The sequence below is a fragment of the Micrasema longulum genome, unplaced genomic scaffold (genome assembly GCF_059751315.1).
Source record: "Micrasema longulum isolate JH-2025_06_02 unplaced genomic scaffold, ASM5975131v1 h1tg001302l, whole genome shotgun sequence".
Taxonomy (NCBI): Eukaryota; Metazoa; Arthropoda; class Insecta; order Trichoptera; family Brachycentridae; genus Micrasema; species Micrasema longulum.
The window spans coordinates 38,075-57,346 of record NW_028278489.1 but is presented as its reverse complement, the minus strand read 5'-3'; the positions used below and the strand labels follow the sequence as shown (position 1 = coordinate 57,346).

General features: G+C 39.1%; 1 protein-coding gene across 1 annotated transcript; it reads right to left on the bottom strand.

The window, feature by feature from the left end:
* Positions 1 to 976: 976 nt before the first annotated feature.
* Positions 977 to 15,442, bottom strand: LOC148275987 (uncharacterized). Its single transcript, XM_088234930.1, has 8 exons — positions 15,230 to 15,442; positions 14,939 to 15,089; positions 14,470 to 14,654; positions 11,218 to 13,176; positions 10,123 to 10,893; positions 1,980 to 2,116; positions 1,101 to 1,234; positions 977 to 1,059 (listed from the first exon to the last, which is right to left on the bottom strand). Exons 1-8 carry the CDS (start codon positions 15,440 to 15,442, stop codon positions 977 to 979), a joined length of 3,633 nt encoding a protein of 1,210 aa, XP_088091056.1.
* Positions 15,443 to 19,272: the final 3,830 nt, after the last annotated feature.

The following is a 19,272-nucleotide window of genomic DNA, read 5'->3' as shown; positions in this document are numbered from 1 at the left end:
TATTGATGATGGATCTGTTGATAAATATATGTGATCAGTAAGTAAACGTGTGGATTCGGTAGACATATTATGTCTTGTTGTCGTAACAAATTCCGTTGTCGAAGGAGTCAATGTTGATCGAACCAAGGTCGATGATGAAGGAGAGTATGTAAATGATAGTTCAGTTGATGAATTTATGTGATAAGAAGGTGAATGTGTGGAATCAGTAGACATATCATGTCTTGTCGTTGAAATGAATTCAGTTGTCGAAGGAGTCGACGTTGATCGAACAAATGTCGATGATGAGTTCGAGTATGTAGATGATGTTACATTTGAAGATGGGTGATGATCGTCAGTAGACAAATGTGTGAAGTTAATTGAAATACCGTCTGATGTAGAAGTTGAAAATTCCGTTGTCGAAGGAGTCAATGTTGATTGAACCAATGTCGATGATGAGGGCAAGTATGAAGATGATGGTTCAGTTGATGAAGTCATATGATCAGTAAGGGAATGTGTGGAATCGGTAGACATATCATATCTTGTCGTCGGTACGAATTCAGTTGTCAAAGGAGTCGACGTTAATCGGATCAATGTCGATGGTAAGGGCGAGTACGAAAATGATGTTAAAGTAGAAGATGGGTGATCGTCGGTGGACAAATGTGTGAAGTTAATTGAAAAACCGTCTGATGTAGAAGTTGAAAATTCCGTTGAAGGAGGAGTCGACGTTGATTGAACCAATGTCGATGATGAGGGCGAGTATGTAGATGATAGTTCAGTTGATGAATTCATGTGATCAGTAGGTAGATGTTTGGATTTTGTAGACATATCATGTCTTGTCGTCGTAACGAATTCAGTTGTCAAAGGAGTCGACGTTGATCGAAGCAATATCAATGATAAGGGCGAGTATGTAGACGATGTCTCAGTTGAGAAATTCATGTGATCAGTAGGTGAATGTGTGGATTCGGTAGACATATCATGTCTTGTCGTCAAAACGAATTTAGTTGTCGCAGGAGTGAATGTTGATCGAACCAATGTCGATGATGAGTTCGAGTATGTAGATGATGTTAAAGTAGAAGATGGCTTATCGTCAGTGGACCAATGTGTGAAGTTAATTGAAATACCGTCTGATGTAGAAGTTGAAAATTCCGTTGTAGGAGTCGACGTTGATTGAACCAATGTCGATGATGAGGGCAAGTATGTAGATGATCGTTCAGTTGAAGATGGGGGATCGTCGGTAGACAAATGTGTGGCTTTGCTTAAAATAAAATTTGATGTGGAAGTTGAAAATTCTGTTGTCGAAGGAGTGAATGTTGATGGAACCAAGGTTGATGATGAGGGTGAGTATGTAGATGATGTTAAAGTAGAAGATGAGTGATCGTCAGTAGACAAATGTGTGAAGTTAATTGAAATACCGTCTGATGTAAAAGTTGAAAATTCCGTTGAAGAAGGAGTCGACGTTAATTGAACCAATGTCGATGATGAGGGCAAGTATGTAGATGATCGTTCAGTTGAAGATGGGGGATCGTCGGTAGACAAATGTGTGGCTTTGCTTAAAATAAAATTTGATGTGGAAGTTGAAAATTCTGTTGTCGAAGGAGTGAATGTTGATGGAACCAAGGTTGATGATGAGGGTGAGTATGTAGATGATGTTAAAGTAGAAGATGGGTGATCGTCAGTAGACAAATGTGTGAAGTTAATTGAAATACCGTCTGATGTAAAAGTTGAAAATTCCGTTGAAGGAGGAGTCGACGTTGATTGAACCAATGTCGATGATGAGGGCAAGTATGTAGATGATGGTTCAGTTGAAGATGGGTGATCGTCGGTAGACAAATGTGTGGCTTTGCTTAAAATAAAGTTTGATGTGGAAGTTGAAAATTCTGTTGTCGAAGGAGTGAATGTTGATCGAACCAAGGTTGATGATGAGGGTGAGTATGTAGATGATGTTAAAGTAGAAGATGGGTGATCGTCAGTAGACAAATGTGTGAAGTTAATTGAAATACCGTCTGATGTAGAAGTTGAAAATTCCGTTGAAGGAGGAGTCGACGTTGATCGAACCAATGTCGATGATGAGTTCGAGTATGTAGATGATGTTACAAGTGAAGATGGGTGATCGTCGGTGGACAAATGTGTGGCTTTGCTTAAAATAAAGTTTGATGTGGAAGTTGAAAATTCTGTTGTCGAAAATTCTGTTGTCGAAGGAGTGAATGTTGATCGAACCAAGGTTGATGATGAAGGTGAGTATGTAGATGATGTTAAAGTAGAAGATGGGTGATCGTCAGTAGACAAATGTGTGAAGTTAATTGAAATACCGTCTGATGTAGAAGTTGAAAATTCCGTTGAAGGAGGAGTCGACGTTGATTGAACCAATGTCGATGATAAGGGCGAGTATGTAGATGATGGTTCAGTTGATGAATTCATATGATCAGTAGGTGAATGTGTGGAATCGGTAGACATATCATGTCTTGTCGTCGTTACGAATTCAGTAGTTGAAGGAGTCGACGTTGATTGAACCAATGTCGATGATGAAGGTGAGTATGTAGATGATGGTTCAGTTGATGAAGTCATGTGATCAGTAGGTGAATGTGTGGAATCGGTAGACATATCATATCTTGTCGTCGTTACGAATTCAGTTGTCGAAGGAGTCGACGTTGATCGAACCAATGTCGATGATGAAGGTGAGTATGTAGACGATGGTTCAGTTGATGAAGTCATGTGATCAGTAGGTGAATGTGTGGAATCGGTAGCCATATCATGTCTTGTCGTCGTTACGAACTCAGTTGTCGAAGGAGTCGACATTGATCGAACCAATGTCGATGATGAAGGCGAGTATGTAGATGATGTAACAGATGAAGATGGTTGATCGTCAGTCGACAAATGTGTGGGTTTGCTTGAAATACCGTTTGAGGTGGAAGTTGAAAATTCTGTTGTCGAAGGAGTGAATGTTGATCGAACCAAGGTTGATGATGAGGGTGAGTATGTAGATGATGTTAAAGTAGAAGATGGGTGATCGTCAGTAGACAAATGTGTGAAGTTAATTGAAATACCGTCTGATGTAGAAGTTGAAAATTCCGTTGAAGGAGGAGTCGACGTTGATTGAACCAATGTCGATGATAAGGGCGAGTATGTAGATGATGGTTCAGTTGATGAATTCATATGATCAGAAGGTGAATGTGTGGAATCGGTAGACATATCATGTCTTGTCGTCGTTACGAATTCAGTAGTTGAAGGAGTCGACGTTGATTGAACCAATGTCGATGATGAAGGTGAGTATGTAGATGATGGTTCAGTTGATGAAGTCATGTGATCAGTAGGTGAATGTGTGGAATCGGTAGACATATCATATCTTGTCGTCGTTACGAATTCAGTTGTCGAAGGAGTCGACGTTGATCGAACCAATGTCGATGATGAAGGTGAGTATGTAGACGATGGTTCAGTTGATGAAGTCATGTGATCAGTAGGTGAATGTGTGGAATCGGTTGACATATCATATCTTGTCGTCGTTACGAATTCAGTTGTCGAAGGAGTCGACGTTGATTGAACCAATGTCGATGATGAAGGTGAGTATGTAGATGATGGTTCAGTTGATGAAGTCATGTGATCAGTAGGTGAATGTGTGGAATCGGTAGCCATATCATGTCTTGTCGTCGTTACGAACTCAGTTGTCGAAGGAGTCGACATTGATCGAACCAATGTCGATGATGAAGGCGAGTATGTAGATGATGTTACAGTTGAAGATGGGTGATCGTCAGTTGACAAATGTGTGAAGTTAATGGAAATACCGTCTGATGTAGAAATTGAAAATTCCGTTGAAGGAGGAGTCGACGTTGATTGAACCAATGTCGATGATGAGTTCGAGTTTGTAGATGATGTTACAAGTGAAGATGGGTGATCGTCGGTGGACAAATGTGTGGCTTTGCTTAAAATACCGTTTGATGTGGAAGTTGATAATTCTGTTGTCGAAGGAGTGAATGTTGATCGAACCAAGGTTGATGATGAAGGCGAGTATGTGAATGATGATAAAGTAGAAGATGGCTGATCGTCAGTGGACAAATGTGTGAAGTTAATTGAAATACCGTCTGATGTAGAAGTTGAAAATTCCGTTGAAGGAGGAGTCGACGTTGATCGAACCAATGTCGATGATGAGTTCGAGTATGTAGATGATGTTACAAGTGAAGATGGGTGATCGTCGGTGGACAAATGTGTGGCTTTGCTTAAAATACCGTTTGATGTGGAAGTTGAAAATTCTTTTGTCAAAGGAGTGAATGTTGATCGAACCAAGGTTGATGACAAGGGTGAGTATGTAGATGGTGTTAAAGTAGAAGATGGGTGATCTTCGGTGGACGAATGTGTGAAGTTAATTGAAATACCGTCTGATGTAGAAGTTGAAAATTCCGTTGAAGGAGGAGTCGACGTTGATTGAACCAATGTCGATGATAAGGGCGAGTATGTAGATGATGGTTCAGTTGATGAATTCATATGATCAGTAGGTGAATGTGTGGAATCGGTAGACATATCATATCTTGTCGTCGTAACGAATTCAGTTGTCGAAGGAGTCGACGTTGATTGAACCAATGTCGATGATGAAGGTGAGTATGTAGATGATGGTTCAGTTGATGAAGTCATGTGATCAGTAGGTGAATGTGTGGAATCGGTAGCCATATCATGTCTTGTCGTCGTTACGAACTCAGTTGTCGAAGGAGTCGACATTGATCGAACCAATGTCGATGATGAAGGCGAGTATGTAGATGATGTAACAGATGAAGATGGTTGATCGTCAGTCGACAAATGTGTGGGTTTGCTTGAAATACCGTTTGAGGTGGAAGTTGAAAATTCTGTTGTCGAAGGAGTCAATGTTGATTGAACCAAGGTCGATGATGAGAGCGAGTTTGTTGATGATGTTACAGTTGAAGATGGGTGATCGTCAGTTGACAAATGTGTGAAGTTAATGGAAATACCGTCTGATGTAGAAATTAAAAATTCCGTTGAAGGAGGAGTCAACGTTGATTGAACCAATGTCGAGGATAAGGGCGTGTATGTAGATGATGGTTCAGTTGATGAATTCATATGATCAGTAGGTGAATGTGTGGAATCGGTAGACATATCATGTCTTGTCGTCGTTACGAATTCAGTAGTCGAAGGAGTCGACGTTGATTGAACCAATGTCGATGATGAAGGCGAGTATGTAGATGATGGTTCAGTTGATGAATTCATATGATCAGTAGGTGAATGTGTGGAATCGGTAGACATATCATGTCTTGTCGTCGTTACGAATTCAGTAGTCGAAGGAGTCGACGTTGATTTAACCAATGTCGATGATGAAGGTGAGTATGTAGATGATGTTTCAGTTGATGAAGTCATGTGATCAGTAGGTGAATGTGTGGAATCGGTAGACATATCATGTCTTGTCGTCGTTACGAATTCAGTAGTCGAAGGAGTCGACGTTGATTGAACCAATGTCGATGATGAAGGTGAGTATGTAGATGATGGTTCAGTTGATGAAGTCATGTGATCAGTAGGTGAATGTGTGGAATCGGTAGACATATCATATCTTGTCGTCGTTACGAATTCAGTTGTCGAAGGAGTCGACGTTGATTGAACCAATGTCGGTGATGAAGGTGAGTATGTAGATGATGGTTCAGTTGATGAAGTCATGTGATCAGTAGGTGAATGTGTGGAATCGGTTGACATATCATATCTTGTCGTCGTTACGAATTCAGTTGTCGAAGGAGTCGACGTTGATTGAACCAATGTCGATGATGAAGGTGAGTATGTAGATGATGGTTCAGTTGATGAAGTCATGTGATCAGTAGGTGAATGTGTGGAATCGGTTGACATATCATATCTTGTCGTCGTTACGAATTCAGTTGTCGAAGGAATCGACATTGATCGAACCAATGTCGATGATGAAGGCGAGTATGTAGATGATGTAACAGATGAAGATGGTTGATCGTCAGTCGACAAATGTGTGGGTTTGCTTGAAATACCGTTTGAGGTGGAAGTTGAAAATTCTGTTGTCGAAGGAGTCAATGTTAATTGAACCAAGGTCGATGATGAGAGCGAATTTGTTGATGATGTAACAGTTGAAGATGGGTGATCGTCAGTTGACAAATGTGTGAAGTTAATGGAAATACCGTCTGATGTAGAAGTTGAAAATTCCGTTGTAGGAGTGGACGTTGATTGAACCAATGTCGATGATGAGGGCAAGTATGTAGATGATGGTTCAGTTGAAGATGGGTGATCGTCAGTAGACAAATTTGTCAGGTTAATTGAAATACCGTCTGATGTAGAAGTTGAAAATTCCGATGTAGGTGTCAACGTTGATTGAACCAATGTCGATGATGAGGGCAAGTATGTAGTTGATGGTTCAGTTGATGAATTCATGTGATCAGTAGGTGAATGTGTGGAATTGGTAGACATATCATGTCTTGTCGTCGTTACGAACTCAGTTGTTGAAGGAGTCGACGTTGATTGAACCAATGTCGATGATGAGGGCGAGTATGTAGATGATGGTTCAGTTGATGAATTCATGTGATCATTAGGTGAATGTGTGGAATCGGTTGACATATTATATCTTGTCGTCGTTACGAATTCAGTAGTCGAAGGAGTCGACGTTGATTGAACCAATGTCGATGATGAAGGCGAGTATGTAGATGATGGTTCAGTTGATGAATTCATATGATCAGTAGGTGAATGTGTGGAATCGGTAGACATATGTCTTGTCGTCGTTACGAATTCAGTAGTCGAAGGAGTCGACGTTGATTTAACCAATGTCGATGATGAAGGTGAGTATGTAGATGATGTTTCAGTTGATGAAGTCATGTGATCAGTAGGTGAATGTGTGGAATCGGTAGACATATCATGTCTTGTCGTCGTTACGAATTCAGTAGTCGAAGGAGTCGACGTTGATTGAACCAATGTCGATGATGAAGGTGAGTATGTAGATGATGGTTCAGTTGATGAATTCATATGATCAGTAGGTGAATGTGTGGAATCGGTAGACATATCATGTCTTGTCGTCGTTACGAATTCAGTAGTCGAAGGAGTCGACGTTGATTTAACCAATGTCGATGATGAAGGTGAGTATGTAGATGATGTTTCAGTTGATGAAGTCATGTGATCAGTAGGTGAATGTGTGGAATCGGTAGACATATCATGTCTTGTCGTCGTTACGAATTCAGTAGTCGAAGGAGTCGACGTTGATTGAACCAATGTCGATGATGAAGGTGAGTATGTAGATGATGGTTCAGTTGATGAATTCATGTGATCATTAGGTGAATGTGTGGAATCGGTTGACATATTATATCTTGTCGTCGTTACGAATTCAGTAGTCGAAGGAGTCGACGTTGATTGAACCAATGTCGATGATGAAGGCGAGTATGTAGATGATGGTTCAGTTGATGAATTCATATGATCAGTAGGTGAATGTGTGGAATCGGTAGACATATGTCTTGTCGTCGTTACGAATTCAGTAGTCGAAGGAGTCGACGTTGATTTAACCAATGTCGATGATGAAGGTGAGTATGTAGATGATGTTTCAGTTGATGAAGTCATGTGATCAGTAGGTGAATGTGTGGAATCGGTAGACATATCATGTCTTGTCGTCGTTACGAATTCAGTAGTCGAAGGAGTCGACGTTGATTGAACCAATGTCGATGATGAAGGTGAGTATGTAGATGATGGTTCAGTTGATGAATTCATATGATCAGTAGGTGAATGTGTGGAATCGGTAGACATATCATGTCTTGTCGTCGTTACGAATTCAGTAGTCGAAGGAGTCGACGTTGATTTAACCAATGTCGATGATGAAGGTGAGTATGTAGATGATGTTTCAGTTGATGAAGTCATGTGATCAGTAGGTGAATGTGTGGAATCGGTAGACATATCATGTCTTGTCGTCGTTACGAATTCAGTAGTCGAAGGAGTCGACGTTGATTGAACCAATGTCGATGATGAAGGTGAGTATGTAGATGATGGTTCAGTTGATGAATTCATGTGATCATTAGGTGAATGTGTGGAATCGGTTGACATATTATATCTTGTCGTCGTTACGAATTCAGTAGTCGAAGGAGTCGACGTTGATTGAACCAATGTCGATGATGAAGGCGAGTATGTAGATGATGGTTCAGTTGATGAATTCATATGATCAGTAGGTGAATGTGTGGAATCGGTAGACATATGTCTTGTCGTCGTTACGAATTCAGTAGTCGAAGGAGTCGACGTTGATTTAACCAATGTCGATGATGAAGGTGAGTATGTAGATGATGTTTCAGTTGATGAAGTCATGTGATCAGTAGGTGAATGTGTGGAATCGGTAGACATATCATGTCTTGTCGTCGTTACGAATTCAGTAGTCGAAGGAGTCGACGTTGATTGAACCAATGTCGATGATGAAGGTGAGTATGTAGATGATGGTTCAGTTGATGAATTCATATGATCAGTAGGTGAATGTGTGGAATCGGTAGACATATCATGTCTTGTCGTCGTTACGAATTCAGTAGTCGAAGGAGTCGACGTTGATTTAACCAATGTCGATGATGAAGGTGAGTATGTAGATGATGTTTCAGTTGATGAAGTCATGTGATCAGTAGGTGAATGTGTGGAATCGGTAGACATATCATGTCTTGTCGTCGTTACGAATTCAGTAGTCGAAGGAGTCGACGTTGATTGAACCAATGTCGATGATGAAGGTGAGTATGTAGATGATGGTTCAGTTGATGAAGTCATGTGATCAGTAGGTGAATGTGTGGAATCGGTAGACATATTATATCTTGTCGTCGTTACGAACTCAGTTGTTGAAGGAGTCGACGTTGATTGAACCAATGTCGATGATGAGGGCGAGTATGTAGATGATGGTTCAGTTGATGAATTCATGTGATCATTAGGTGAATGTGTGGAATCGGTTGACATATTATATCTTGTCGTCGTTACGAATTCAGTTCTCGAAGGAGTCGACGTTGATCGGATCAATGTCGATGATGAGAGCGAGTATGTAGATGATGTTACAGTTGCAGATGGGTGATCGTTAGTAGACAAATGTGTCAAGTTAATTGAAATACCGTCTGATGTGGAAGTTGAAAATTCCGTTGTCGAAGGAGTCGACGTATATCGTATCAATATCGATGATGATGGCGAGTATGTAGACGGTGGTTCAGTTGATGAATATATGTGACCAGTAGGTGAAAATGCGCTTGACATATCTTGTGTCGACGTTATAAATTTAGTTGTCGAAGGAGTCGAAGTTGATCGTTCCAAGGTTGGTGATGAAGGCGAGTATGTGGATGATGTCACAGTTGAAGAAGGGTGATCATTAGTTGTCGGTTCAGTTAAAGAAAACATGTAATCAGTAGATGATTTCGTGAACTCGCTAGATATATAATTTGTTTTCGACGTTGTTAATTCTGTTGATTGTATCAATGATGAGGGTGTGTATGTGGATGATGGTAAAGTTAAAGTAGAGTGGTTATTAAGAGACAATTGTGTGGAATATCTTAAAATACTATCTGTTGTGGAAAATGGAACTTCATTCATTAAATGAGTGGACGTTGATTCAAACAATTTCGATGTTGAGGGCGTGTATGTTGATGATGGTTCAGTTGAAAAAGAAATATATAAATGTTTAGATGTTGTTGCTATAAGGGTGTTCTGTTCGGCATTACGTTCTGCTGTTGACTTTTTGCTAGTCAATTGTGATAAGTCAAGATCTACGGAAAACGAAAGAGCATCAGTGGAGGAAATTACGTTAGAAGATGTTGTTTGATATGTTTCTTCTGGTGTACGACCTAATATTGGCAATATTGATTCCGTTTTGTATTTTGTCTTATCACTTGAAAGTTCACCGATTGTCCAATTAGTTTGCGTTAGTTCTGATGTTGTCAATTGTGTTGTTGAGGATACACATTCCGTTTCTGTCGAACCGTTGTCTTTTGATGAAATTATTGCTTCGTTTAGTGAAAACGTGGTTTTTCCCTGCATTTCTGCAGCAGATGAAACATCTGTTGGGCTATTTGTTGTAATAGCACCATCGCTTGTAGAATTTTCTCCTGCTGTAAAACCACTTCCATCATTCGTTATTGTGGTAGAGGCAGCAGTAGTGCTACCCTCAGTAGTTGCTATAGTAGGATCGCTTGTAGAAGTTTCCCCTACTTGTGTGAAAGCAGCAACAGTTGTTGTGCTTTCCTGTGGAGATGAAGAAGTTGCTACAGTCGTTGTACTGATGTCTGTAGTTGATGTTGTTACATCACTACCTACAATAGTTGATGTCTCCGTACCACGTGAAGAAACAGTCGTTATTGTGGAAGCGGCAGTAGTAGTACTACCCTCAGTAGTTGCTGAAGTAGCATCGCTTGTAGAACTTTCTCTTGTTGTAGAATGACTCGCATCATTCGTTGAACTGATATCAGTTGTTGATGTTTCCGCAACGCTTGAAGAAATAGTTGTTTCTGTGGTAGCAACTGTAGTTGTACTACCCTCAGTAGTTGCTGTAGTAGGATCGCTTGTAGAAGTTTCCCCTACTTGTGTGAAAGCAGCAACAGTTGTTGTGCTTTCCTGTGGAGATGAAGAAGTTGCTACAGTCGTTGTACTGATGTCTGTAGTTGATGTTGTTACATCACTACCTACACTAGTTGATGTCTCCGTACCACTTGAAGAAACAGTCGTTATTGTGGAAGCGGCAGTAGTAGTACTACCCTCAGTAGTTGCTGAAGTAGCATCGCTTGTAGAACTTTGTCTTGTTGTAGAATGACTCGCATCATTCGTTGAACTGATATCAGTTGTTGATGTTTCTGAAACGCTTGAAGTAACAGTTGTTTCTATCGTAGCAGCAGTAGTTGTACTTCTCTCAGTAGTTGTTGTCGTAGGATCACTTGTAGTTATTTTTCCTCTCAGTGTGGAAGTAGCAACAGTTGTTGTACTATCCTGTGGAGATGAAAAAGTAGCTACAGTTGTTGTAGTGATGTCTGTGGTTGATGTTGTTACATCAGTACTTGCAATTGTTGATGTTTCCGTACCACTCGAAGAAACAATCGTTATTGTGGTAGAGGCAGCAGTAGTGCTACCCTCAGTAGTTGCTATAGTAGGATCGCTTGTAGAAGTTTCCCCTACTTGTGTGAAAGCAGCAACAGTTGTTGTGCTTTCCTGTGGAGATGAAGAAGTTGCTACAGTCGTTGTTCTGATGTCTGTAGTTGATGTTGTTACATCACTACCTACAATAGTTGATGTCTCCGTACCACGTGAAGAAACAGTCGTTATTGTGGAAGCGGCAGTAGTAGTACTACCCTCAGTAGTTGCTGAAGTAGCATCGCTTGTAGAACTTTCTCTTGTTGTAGAATGACTCGCATCATTGGTTGAACTGATATCAGTTGTTGGTGTTTCCGCAACGCTTGAAGAAATAGTTGTTTCTGTGGTAGCAACTGTAGTTGTACTACCCTCAGTAGTAGCTGTAGTAGGATCGCTTGTAGAAGTTTCCCCTACTTGTGTGAAAGCAGCAACAGTTGTTGTGCTTTCCTGTGGAGATGAAGAAGTTGCTACAGTCGTTGTACTGATGTCTGTAGTTGATGTTGTTACATCACTACCTACACTAGTTGATGTCTCCGTACCACTTGAAGAAACAGTCGTTATTGTGGAAGCGGCAGTAGTAGTACTACCCTCAGTAGTTGCTGAAGTAGCATCGCTTGTAGAACTTTGTCTTGTTGTAGAATGACTCGCATCATTCGTTGAACTGATATCAGTTGTTGATGTTTCTGAAACGCTTGAAGTAACAGTTGTTTCTATCGTAGCAGCAGTAGTTGTACTTCTCTCAGTAGTTGTTGTCGTAGGATCACTTGTAGTTATTTTTCCTCTCAGTGTGGAAGTAGCAACAGTTGTTGTACTATCCTGTGGAGATGAAAAAGTAGCTACAGTTGTTGTAGTGATGTCTGTGGTTGATGTTGTTACATCAGTACTTGCAATTGTTGATGTTTCCGTACCACTCGAAGAAACAGTCGTTATTGTGGTAGAGGCAGCAGTAGTGCTACCCTCAGTAGTTGTTATAGTAGGATCGCTTGTAGAAGTTTCCCCTACTTGTGTGAAAGCAGCAACAGTTGTTGTGCTTTCCTGTGGAGATGAAGAAGTTGCTACAGTCGTTGTACTGATGTCTGTAGTTGATGTTGTTACATCACTACCTACAATAGTTGATGTCTCCGTACCACGTGAAGAAACAGTCGTTATTGTGGAAGCGGCAGTAGTAGTACTACCCTCAGTAGTTGCTGAAGTAGCATCGCTTGTAGAACTTTGTCTTGTTGTAGAATGACTCGCATCATTCGTTGAACTGATATCAGTTGTTGATGTTTCCGCAACGCTTGAAGAAATAGTTGTTTCTGTGGTAGCAACTGTAGTTGTACTACCCTCAGTAGTTGCTGTAGTAGGATCGCTTGTAGAAGTTTCCCCTACTTGTGTGAAAGCAGCAACAGTTGTTGTGCTTTCCTGTGGAGATGAAGAAGTTGGTACAGTCGTTGTACTGATGTCTGTAGTTGATGTTGTTACATCACTACCTACACTAGTTGATGTCTCCGTACCACTTGAAGAAACAGTCGTTATTGTGGAAGCGGCAGTAGTAGTACTACCCTCAGTAGTTGCTGAAGTAGCATCGCTTGTAGAACTTTCTCTTGTTGTAGAATGACTCGCATCATTCGTTGAACTGATATCAGTTGTTGATGTTTCCGCAACGCTTGAAGAAATAGTTGTTTCTGTGGTAGCAACTGTAGTTGTACTACCCTCAGTAGTTGCTGTAGTAGGATCGCTTGTAGAAGTTTCCCCTACTTGTGTGAAAGCAGCAACAGTTGTTGTGCTTTCCTGTGGAGATGAAGAAGTTGCTACAGTCGTTGTACTGATGTCTGTAGTTGATGTTGTTACATCACTACCTACAATAGTTGATGTCTCCGTACCACGTGAAGAAACAGTCGTTATTGTGGAAGCGGCAGTAGTAGTACTACCCTCAGTAGTTGCTGAAGTAGCATCGCTTGTAGAACTTTGTCTTGTTGTAGAATGACTCGCATCATTCGTTGAACTGATATCAGTTGTTGATGTTTCCGCAACGCTTGAAGAAATAGTTGTTTCTGTGGTAGCAACTGTAGTTGTACTACCCTCAGTAGTTGCTGTAGTAGGATCGCTTGTAGAAGTTTCCCCTACTTGTGTGAAAGCAGCAACAGTTGTTGTGCTTTCCTGTGGAGATGAAGAAGTTGGTACAGTCGTTGTACTGATGTCTGTAGTTGATGTTGTTACATCACTACCTACACTAGTTGATGTCTCCGTACCACTTGAAGAAACAGTCGTTATTGTGGAAGCGGCAGTAGTAGTACTACCCTCAGTAGTTGCTGAAGTAGCATCGCTTGTAGAACTTTCTCTTGTTGTAGAATGACTCGCATCATTCGTTGAACTGATATCAGTTGTTGATGTTTCCGCAACGCTTGAAGAAATAGTTGTTTCTGTGGTAGCAACTGTAGTTGTACTACCCTCAGTAGTTGCTGTAGTAGGATCGCTTGTAGAAGTTTCCCCTACTTGTGTGAAAGCAGCAACAGTTGTTGTGCTTTCCTGTGGAGATGAAAAAGTTGGTACAGTCGTTGTACTGATGTCTGTAGTTGATGTTGTTACATCACTACCTACACTAGTTGATGTCTCCGTACCACTTGAAGAAACAGTCGTTATTGTGGAAGCGGCAGTAGTAGTACTACCCTCAGTAGTTGCTGAAGTAGCATCGCTTGTAGAACTTTCTCTTGTTGTAGAATGACTCGCATCATTCGTTGAACTGATATCAGTTGTTGATGTTTCCGCAACGCTTGAAGAAATAGTTGTTTCTGTGGTAGCAACTGTAGTTGTACTACCCTCAGTAGTTGCTGTAGTAGGATCGCTTGTAGAAGTTTCCCCTACTTGTGTGAAAGCAGCAACAGTTGTTGTGCTTTCCTGTGGAGATGAAGAACTTGCTACAGTCGTTGTACTGATGTCTGTAGTTGATGTTGTTACATCACTACCTACAATAGTTGATGTCTCCGTACCACTTGAAGAAACAGTCGTTATTGTGGAAGCGGCAGTAGTAGTACTACCCTCAGTAGTTGCTGAAGTAGCATCGCTTGTAGAACTTTGTCTTGTTGTAGAATGACTCGCATCATTCGTTGAACTGATATCAGTTGTTGATGTTTCTGAAACGCTTGAAGTAACAGTTGTTTCTATCGTAGCAGCAGTAGTTGTACTTCTCTCAGTAGTTGTTGTCGTAGGATCACTTGTAGTTATTTTTCCTCTCAGTGTGGAAGTAGCAACAGTTGTTGTACTATCCTGTGGAGATGAAAAAGTAGCTACAGTTGTTGTAGTGATGTCTGTGGTTGATGTTGTTACATCAGTACTTGCAATTGTTGATGTTTCCGTACCACTCGAAGAAACATTCGTTATTGTGGTAGAGGCAGCAGTAGTGCTACCCTCAGTAGTTGCTATAGTAGGATCGCTTGTAGAAGTTTCCCCTACTTGTGTGAAAGCAGCAACAGTTGTTGTGCTTTCCTGTGGAGATGAAGAAGTTGCTACAGTCGTTGTACTGATGTCTGTAGTTGATGTTGTTACATCACTACCTACACTAGTTGATGTCTCCGTACCACTTGAAGAAACAGTCGTTATTGTGGAAGCGGCAGTAGTAGTACTACCCTCAGTAGTTGCTGAAGAAGCATCGCTTGTAGAACTTTGTCTTGTTGTAGAATGACTCGCATCATTCGTTGAACTGATATCAGTTGTTGATGTTTCTGAAAAGCTTGAAGTAACAGTTGTTCTATCGTAGCAGCAGTAGTTGTACTTCTCTCAGTAGTTGTTGTCGTAGGATCACTTGTAGTTATTTTTCCTCTCAGTGTGGAAGTAGCAACTGTTGTTGTACTATCCTGTGGAGATGAAAAAGTAGCTACAGTTGTTGTAGTGATGTCTGTGGTTGATGTTGTTACATCAGTACTTGCAATTGTTGATGTTTCCGTACCACTCGAAGAAACAATCGTTATTGTGGTAGAGGCAGCAGTAGTGCTACCCTCAGTAGTTGCTATAGTAGGATCGCTTGTAGAAGTTTCCCCTACTTGTGTGAAAGCAGCAACAGTTGTTGTGCTTTCCTGTGGAGATGAAGAAGTTGCTACAGTCGTTGTTCTGATGTCTGTAGTTGATGTTGTTACATCACTACCTACAATAGTTGATGTCTCCGTACCACGTGAAGAAACAGTCGTTATTGTGGAAGCGGCAGTAGTAGTACTACCCTCAGTAGTTTCTGAAGTAGCATCGCTTGTAGAACTTCCTCCTGTAGTAGAACGACTCGCATCATTCGTTGAACTGATATCAGTTGTTGGTGTTTCCGCAACGCTTGAAGAAATAGTTGTTTCTGTGGTAGCAACTGTAGTTGTACTACCCTCCTTAGTTGCTGAAGTAGCATCGCTTGTAGAACTTTCTCTTGTTGTAGAATGACTCGCATCATTCGTTGAACTGATATCAGTTGTTGATGTTTCCGCAACGCTTGAAGAAATAGTTGTTTCTGTGGTAGCAACCGTAGTTGTACTACCCTCAGTAGTTGCTGTAGTAGGATCGCTTGTAGAAGTTTCCCCTACTTGTGTGAAAGCAGCAACAGTTGTTGTGCTTTCCTGTGGAGACGAAGAAGTTGCTATAGTCGTTGTACTGATGTCTGTGGTTGATGTCTCCGTACCACTTGAAGTAATAATCGTTATTGTCGTAGCGGCAGTAGTAGTACTACCCTCAGTAGTTGCTGAAGTTACATCGCTTGTTGAACTTTCTCCTGTCGTAGAGTGACTAGCATCATTCGTTGAACTGATATATGCAGTTGGTGAAGTTGCATCACTAGTTAAACTGCTTTCAGTAGTTGATGTCTCCGTAACGCTTGAAGTAACAGTTGTGTCTATCTTAGCAACAATAGTTGTACTACTCTCAGTAGGTGCTGTAGTAGCATCGGTCGTAGTACTTTCTTCTTCTGTCACCGTAGTAGAAACAGTCATTGTACTATCCTGTGGAGTTGATGATGAAGCGACGTTTGTTTTACTGTCGTCCGTAGCTGATATCGTTACATCGTTCATAGTATTTTTTAATAAAGTTGATGAAATACTATATCCAGTTGTACTACTTTCACTAGTTAGTGTTGTAGAAATAGTAGTTGAACTACCTTCCGTTTCTAAAGTCGTGATAACTTTGGTTGTACTTCCCTCAGTAGTTGACGTTGTAACATCGCCTGTAGTATTATCATCTTTAAGTGTCGATGTAACAACATTTGCTCTTGATGTTTCTCTTGTAGTACTTTCCGTTGTTGTTTTTTGTTCTGTAATTTAAGTACATAATTCTCTAGTGGTCAATTGTATTGTTAACGTATTTTTAAATTAACTTATGTTTTCACGGTTGTTAGTTGTTGTTTTATATTTTTCGTGAAGTCTCATTAACGAGTTGGAAGTCTTTAAATGTGTTTATTATTTTGTGATCGTAAAAATATAATTTATGTTTATTTTCTTCTAATTTTTAACAAAAAAGTGTTTTTCTATTTTACCCTTCTTTAGGAAATTATATCTTGGTTATTTAGTATGTGTTTTGAGGTCTTGTTGTGTTTTTATGGTCGGTGTATTTTGCTTTCAAAAATAATTTGTAAATTATTATTTATATCACTACAGAGATGAGTAGAATTTTGTTTCAAGATTATGGATATTCGAGCGTTTACAGGGCTTATGACCTGTCATAGGTTGGGTTCAAGTGGCCACTTTTATGTAGGTTCTACAACATTCCCCATTCCGCTTATTAGCGAATATCCATATCGGTGACATTTTTTGGTTTTTGTATATATGTCATGAAACAAGGAAAGCTTTCGCTAGCGCGTTTGGAGCGCCATCTATGTAAACGCTCGAATATCCATAATCTTGAAACAAAAATTCTACCATCTCTGTAGTGATATAAATAATAATATAACCTACTCCCCCTTGGGATAAAACCCAGAATTGTGTGTGTATAAATATGTAAAATATATATACACATACCAAAAATAATACTGTGTAATTTGTAAATGTTTAGATTATTTTGAAATGAACTTTCTATGAAGAGTATGAATTGCTCAATAGCGTAAAAATTCATAATAAAAATAATTAATGTAAATAGGTATTGGCAAATAATTTTTTGTATTTGTTTTCATAGTTATACGTAGAAAACGATTGCATAATGATTAAAGGATACATATTCTAATGTCCACGTATTTAAATCTTTTGCGTCGATATAAGTCGTTGATGTTGCTTTATTGTTTGAAGTCGTTGCATTGGTGGCTGTTCTATTTTTCATGGTTATTGTAATGTCATCACTTTGTACACGAATTTGTGGGTTTGATTTTATGCTAAAACTTATAATATCTTCTGTACGTGTCGAAGCGTTATTTTTTCTACTTTTATCTTTAGTCAATATTGTACGATCAGTTGTTTTAATAATCTCTGTAGATGATGTTGTATTATTTTTTGCATTACCAACTATTTTAGTTGACGTTGAAGCTGGATAACTTTTTTCTGTAGTTGATATTGTGGTTGTTATAGCAGTAGTGTTAATTTCTAATTTTGAAAATGTAGATCCTTTGTTTTTACTACTGTCTGCAACAAATAAAGTACTATTTACTATTCTGCCATCTGTTGTTGTGTAATTTATATTTCTTTCAATATTTAGTTTCGTCATATTGCTTGCAGAACTATTCCTGTTGGTGTTTACCTCTTTAATTATATTATACAAATCTCTAGTGGTCGATTGTGTTGCTTCATTATTTAAAACAGTTGTTAAACTAGGCAAATAAGCTTTTGAATTAAATTCAGTAATTGAAGTAGAGATAAAATAATTTGGAGAATAATAATTTTCTTCTACTGTGGGCAAGAATGATGATTTATCTGATGTTGAAAATGTTGAGTCAGTATTTGTTTCTGCTTTTGCAGAAATTCTTATTGTTGGGCGATTTTGAATTCCCATTTCAAAATACGTCACATATTCTTCTGTTGTAGGGGTAGTTTTATTTTTTAAATGAATGATTTGTGACTTATTTTCTGTAGACGAAGAGAATTCATCTATTGAGGATGAACTGATACTATCTAATTTTATTCCGATTGATGATAAATATGTAAATGCATCTGTTGTCTTGTCTGTAGAAGTAGAGGAAAACAAATCCGATGTCCGTGTTTCTAAATAATTTGTATTGATCTGAGTTTTCAATATTGTTTCGATATTACCAGTTATACTATCTGTAAATAATTTCGAAACGTCACTTGTATCTATTAAAATTGAAGTCAAGGTATCATTATTACTAGAAGCTTCATTATTTGTACTAATTTTTGAAATTAATACTACATTACTTAAAGCAACTTTTTCGGTAGATGGTTTAGTAGTAATACTTTTCGCAGTTGCTGATAAAGTAAAATTATTTGTTTTAGTATCTTCTATGGTTGATTCAACGTTTTTATTTGTACTACTATTTGAATTCAAAATGGTTTCAATGTTTGTAGTACCAATATTTGTATTTAACATAAATGTTATAGATGAGTCTATAGGAGTATTACCTTCTATTTTTGACGTAGCAGCTATGCTTGTAATATTTTTGGTAGTTGTGGTGGCTGCCCCACTTATCGTGAAACTATCTATCATTGAAGTTGTAACGTAATCTATATTTGAAGTAATTTCATCGGTTGTAGCACTATATTCTGCATTAGTTGTATTTATTTTTAAAGTTGATATTTTTCCTGTACTTATAGCACCACCCAGTAAAGTTAAAGGGGTAGCTTTCTCAGTAATATACGTAGCAGCATACTTTGTTATTCTATACCCGAAAGTTGATATTGTGGCATCGTTTACTGTAGTTGATGATGGAACATCCGTTGTTGAAGTATCCCCTGAGGTCGACAATTGATCATTTGTAGCACTTCTATCTGTATTTGTAGTTACACCTTCTGTGATTGAATGAATTAAATCAGTGGTCATTAGTTCAGTTTTTATATAAATAACCTAAGTAGTGGTGAACATAAATTTTTTGGTTGTATTTGTGAATGTTTCTGTTATTAAACTTGTGTTGTGTACTGATGTTGTCGTGGAATCCATTATTAAATGAGTTTGTGGTGACACCGTTGTATTTATGTCATTTGTTTATTTTATGGTATCAGTCGTAGTGTACAGTGTTATGAACTCAGAAGGTATTGGATGTTGGATAATCGTGAGTTGTGCATAAGACAAATGTAAAAATTTTGTTTTCTGTTACAGGCAAATATGTTATTGTATCTGTTATCATACCTGGAG

Excerpts from the sequence above, each read along its gene's own strand:
- LOC148275987 (XM_088234930.1), bottom strand. The coding sequence starts at position 15,442 with ATGCGAGTCATTCTACAACAAGAGAAAGTTCTACAAGCGATGCTACTT. Across the intron at positions 14,655-14,938 it reads GGAAACATCAACAATTGCAA|CAACTACTGAGGGTAGTACT; the intron begins GTACTGATGTAA and ends ATGCTTCTTCAG. Across the intron at positions 2,117-10,122 it reads CTGTTGCTGCTTTCACACAA|CAAAGCCACACATTTGTCCA; the intron begins GTAGGGGAAACT and ends CTTTATTTTAAG.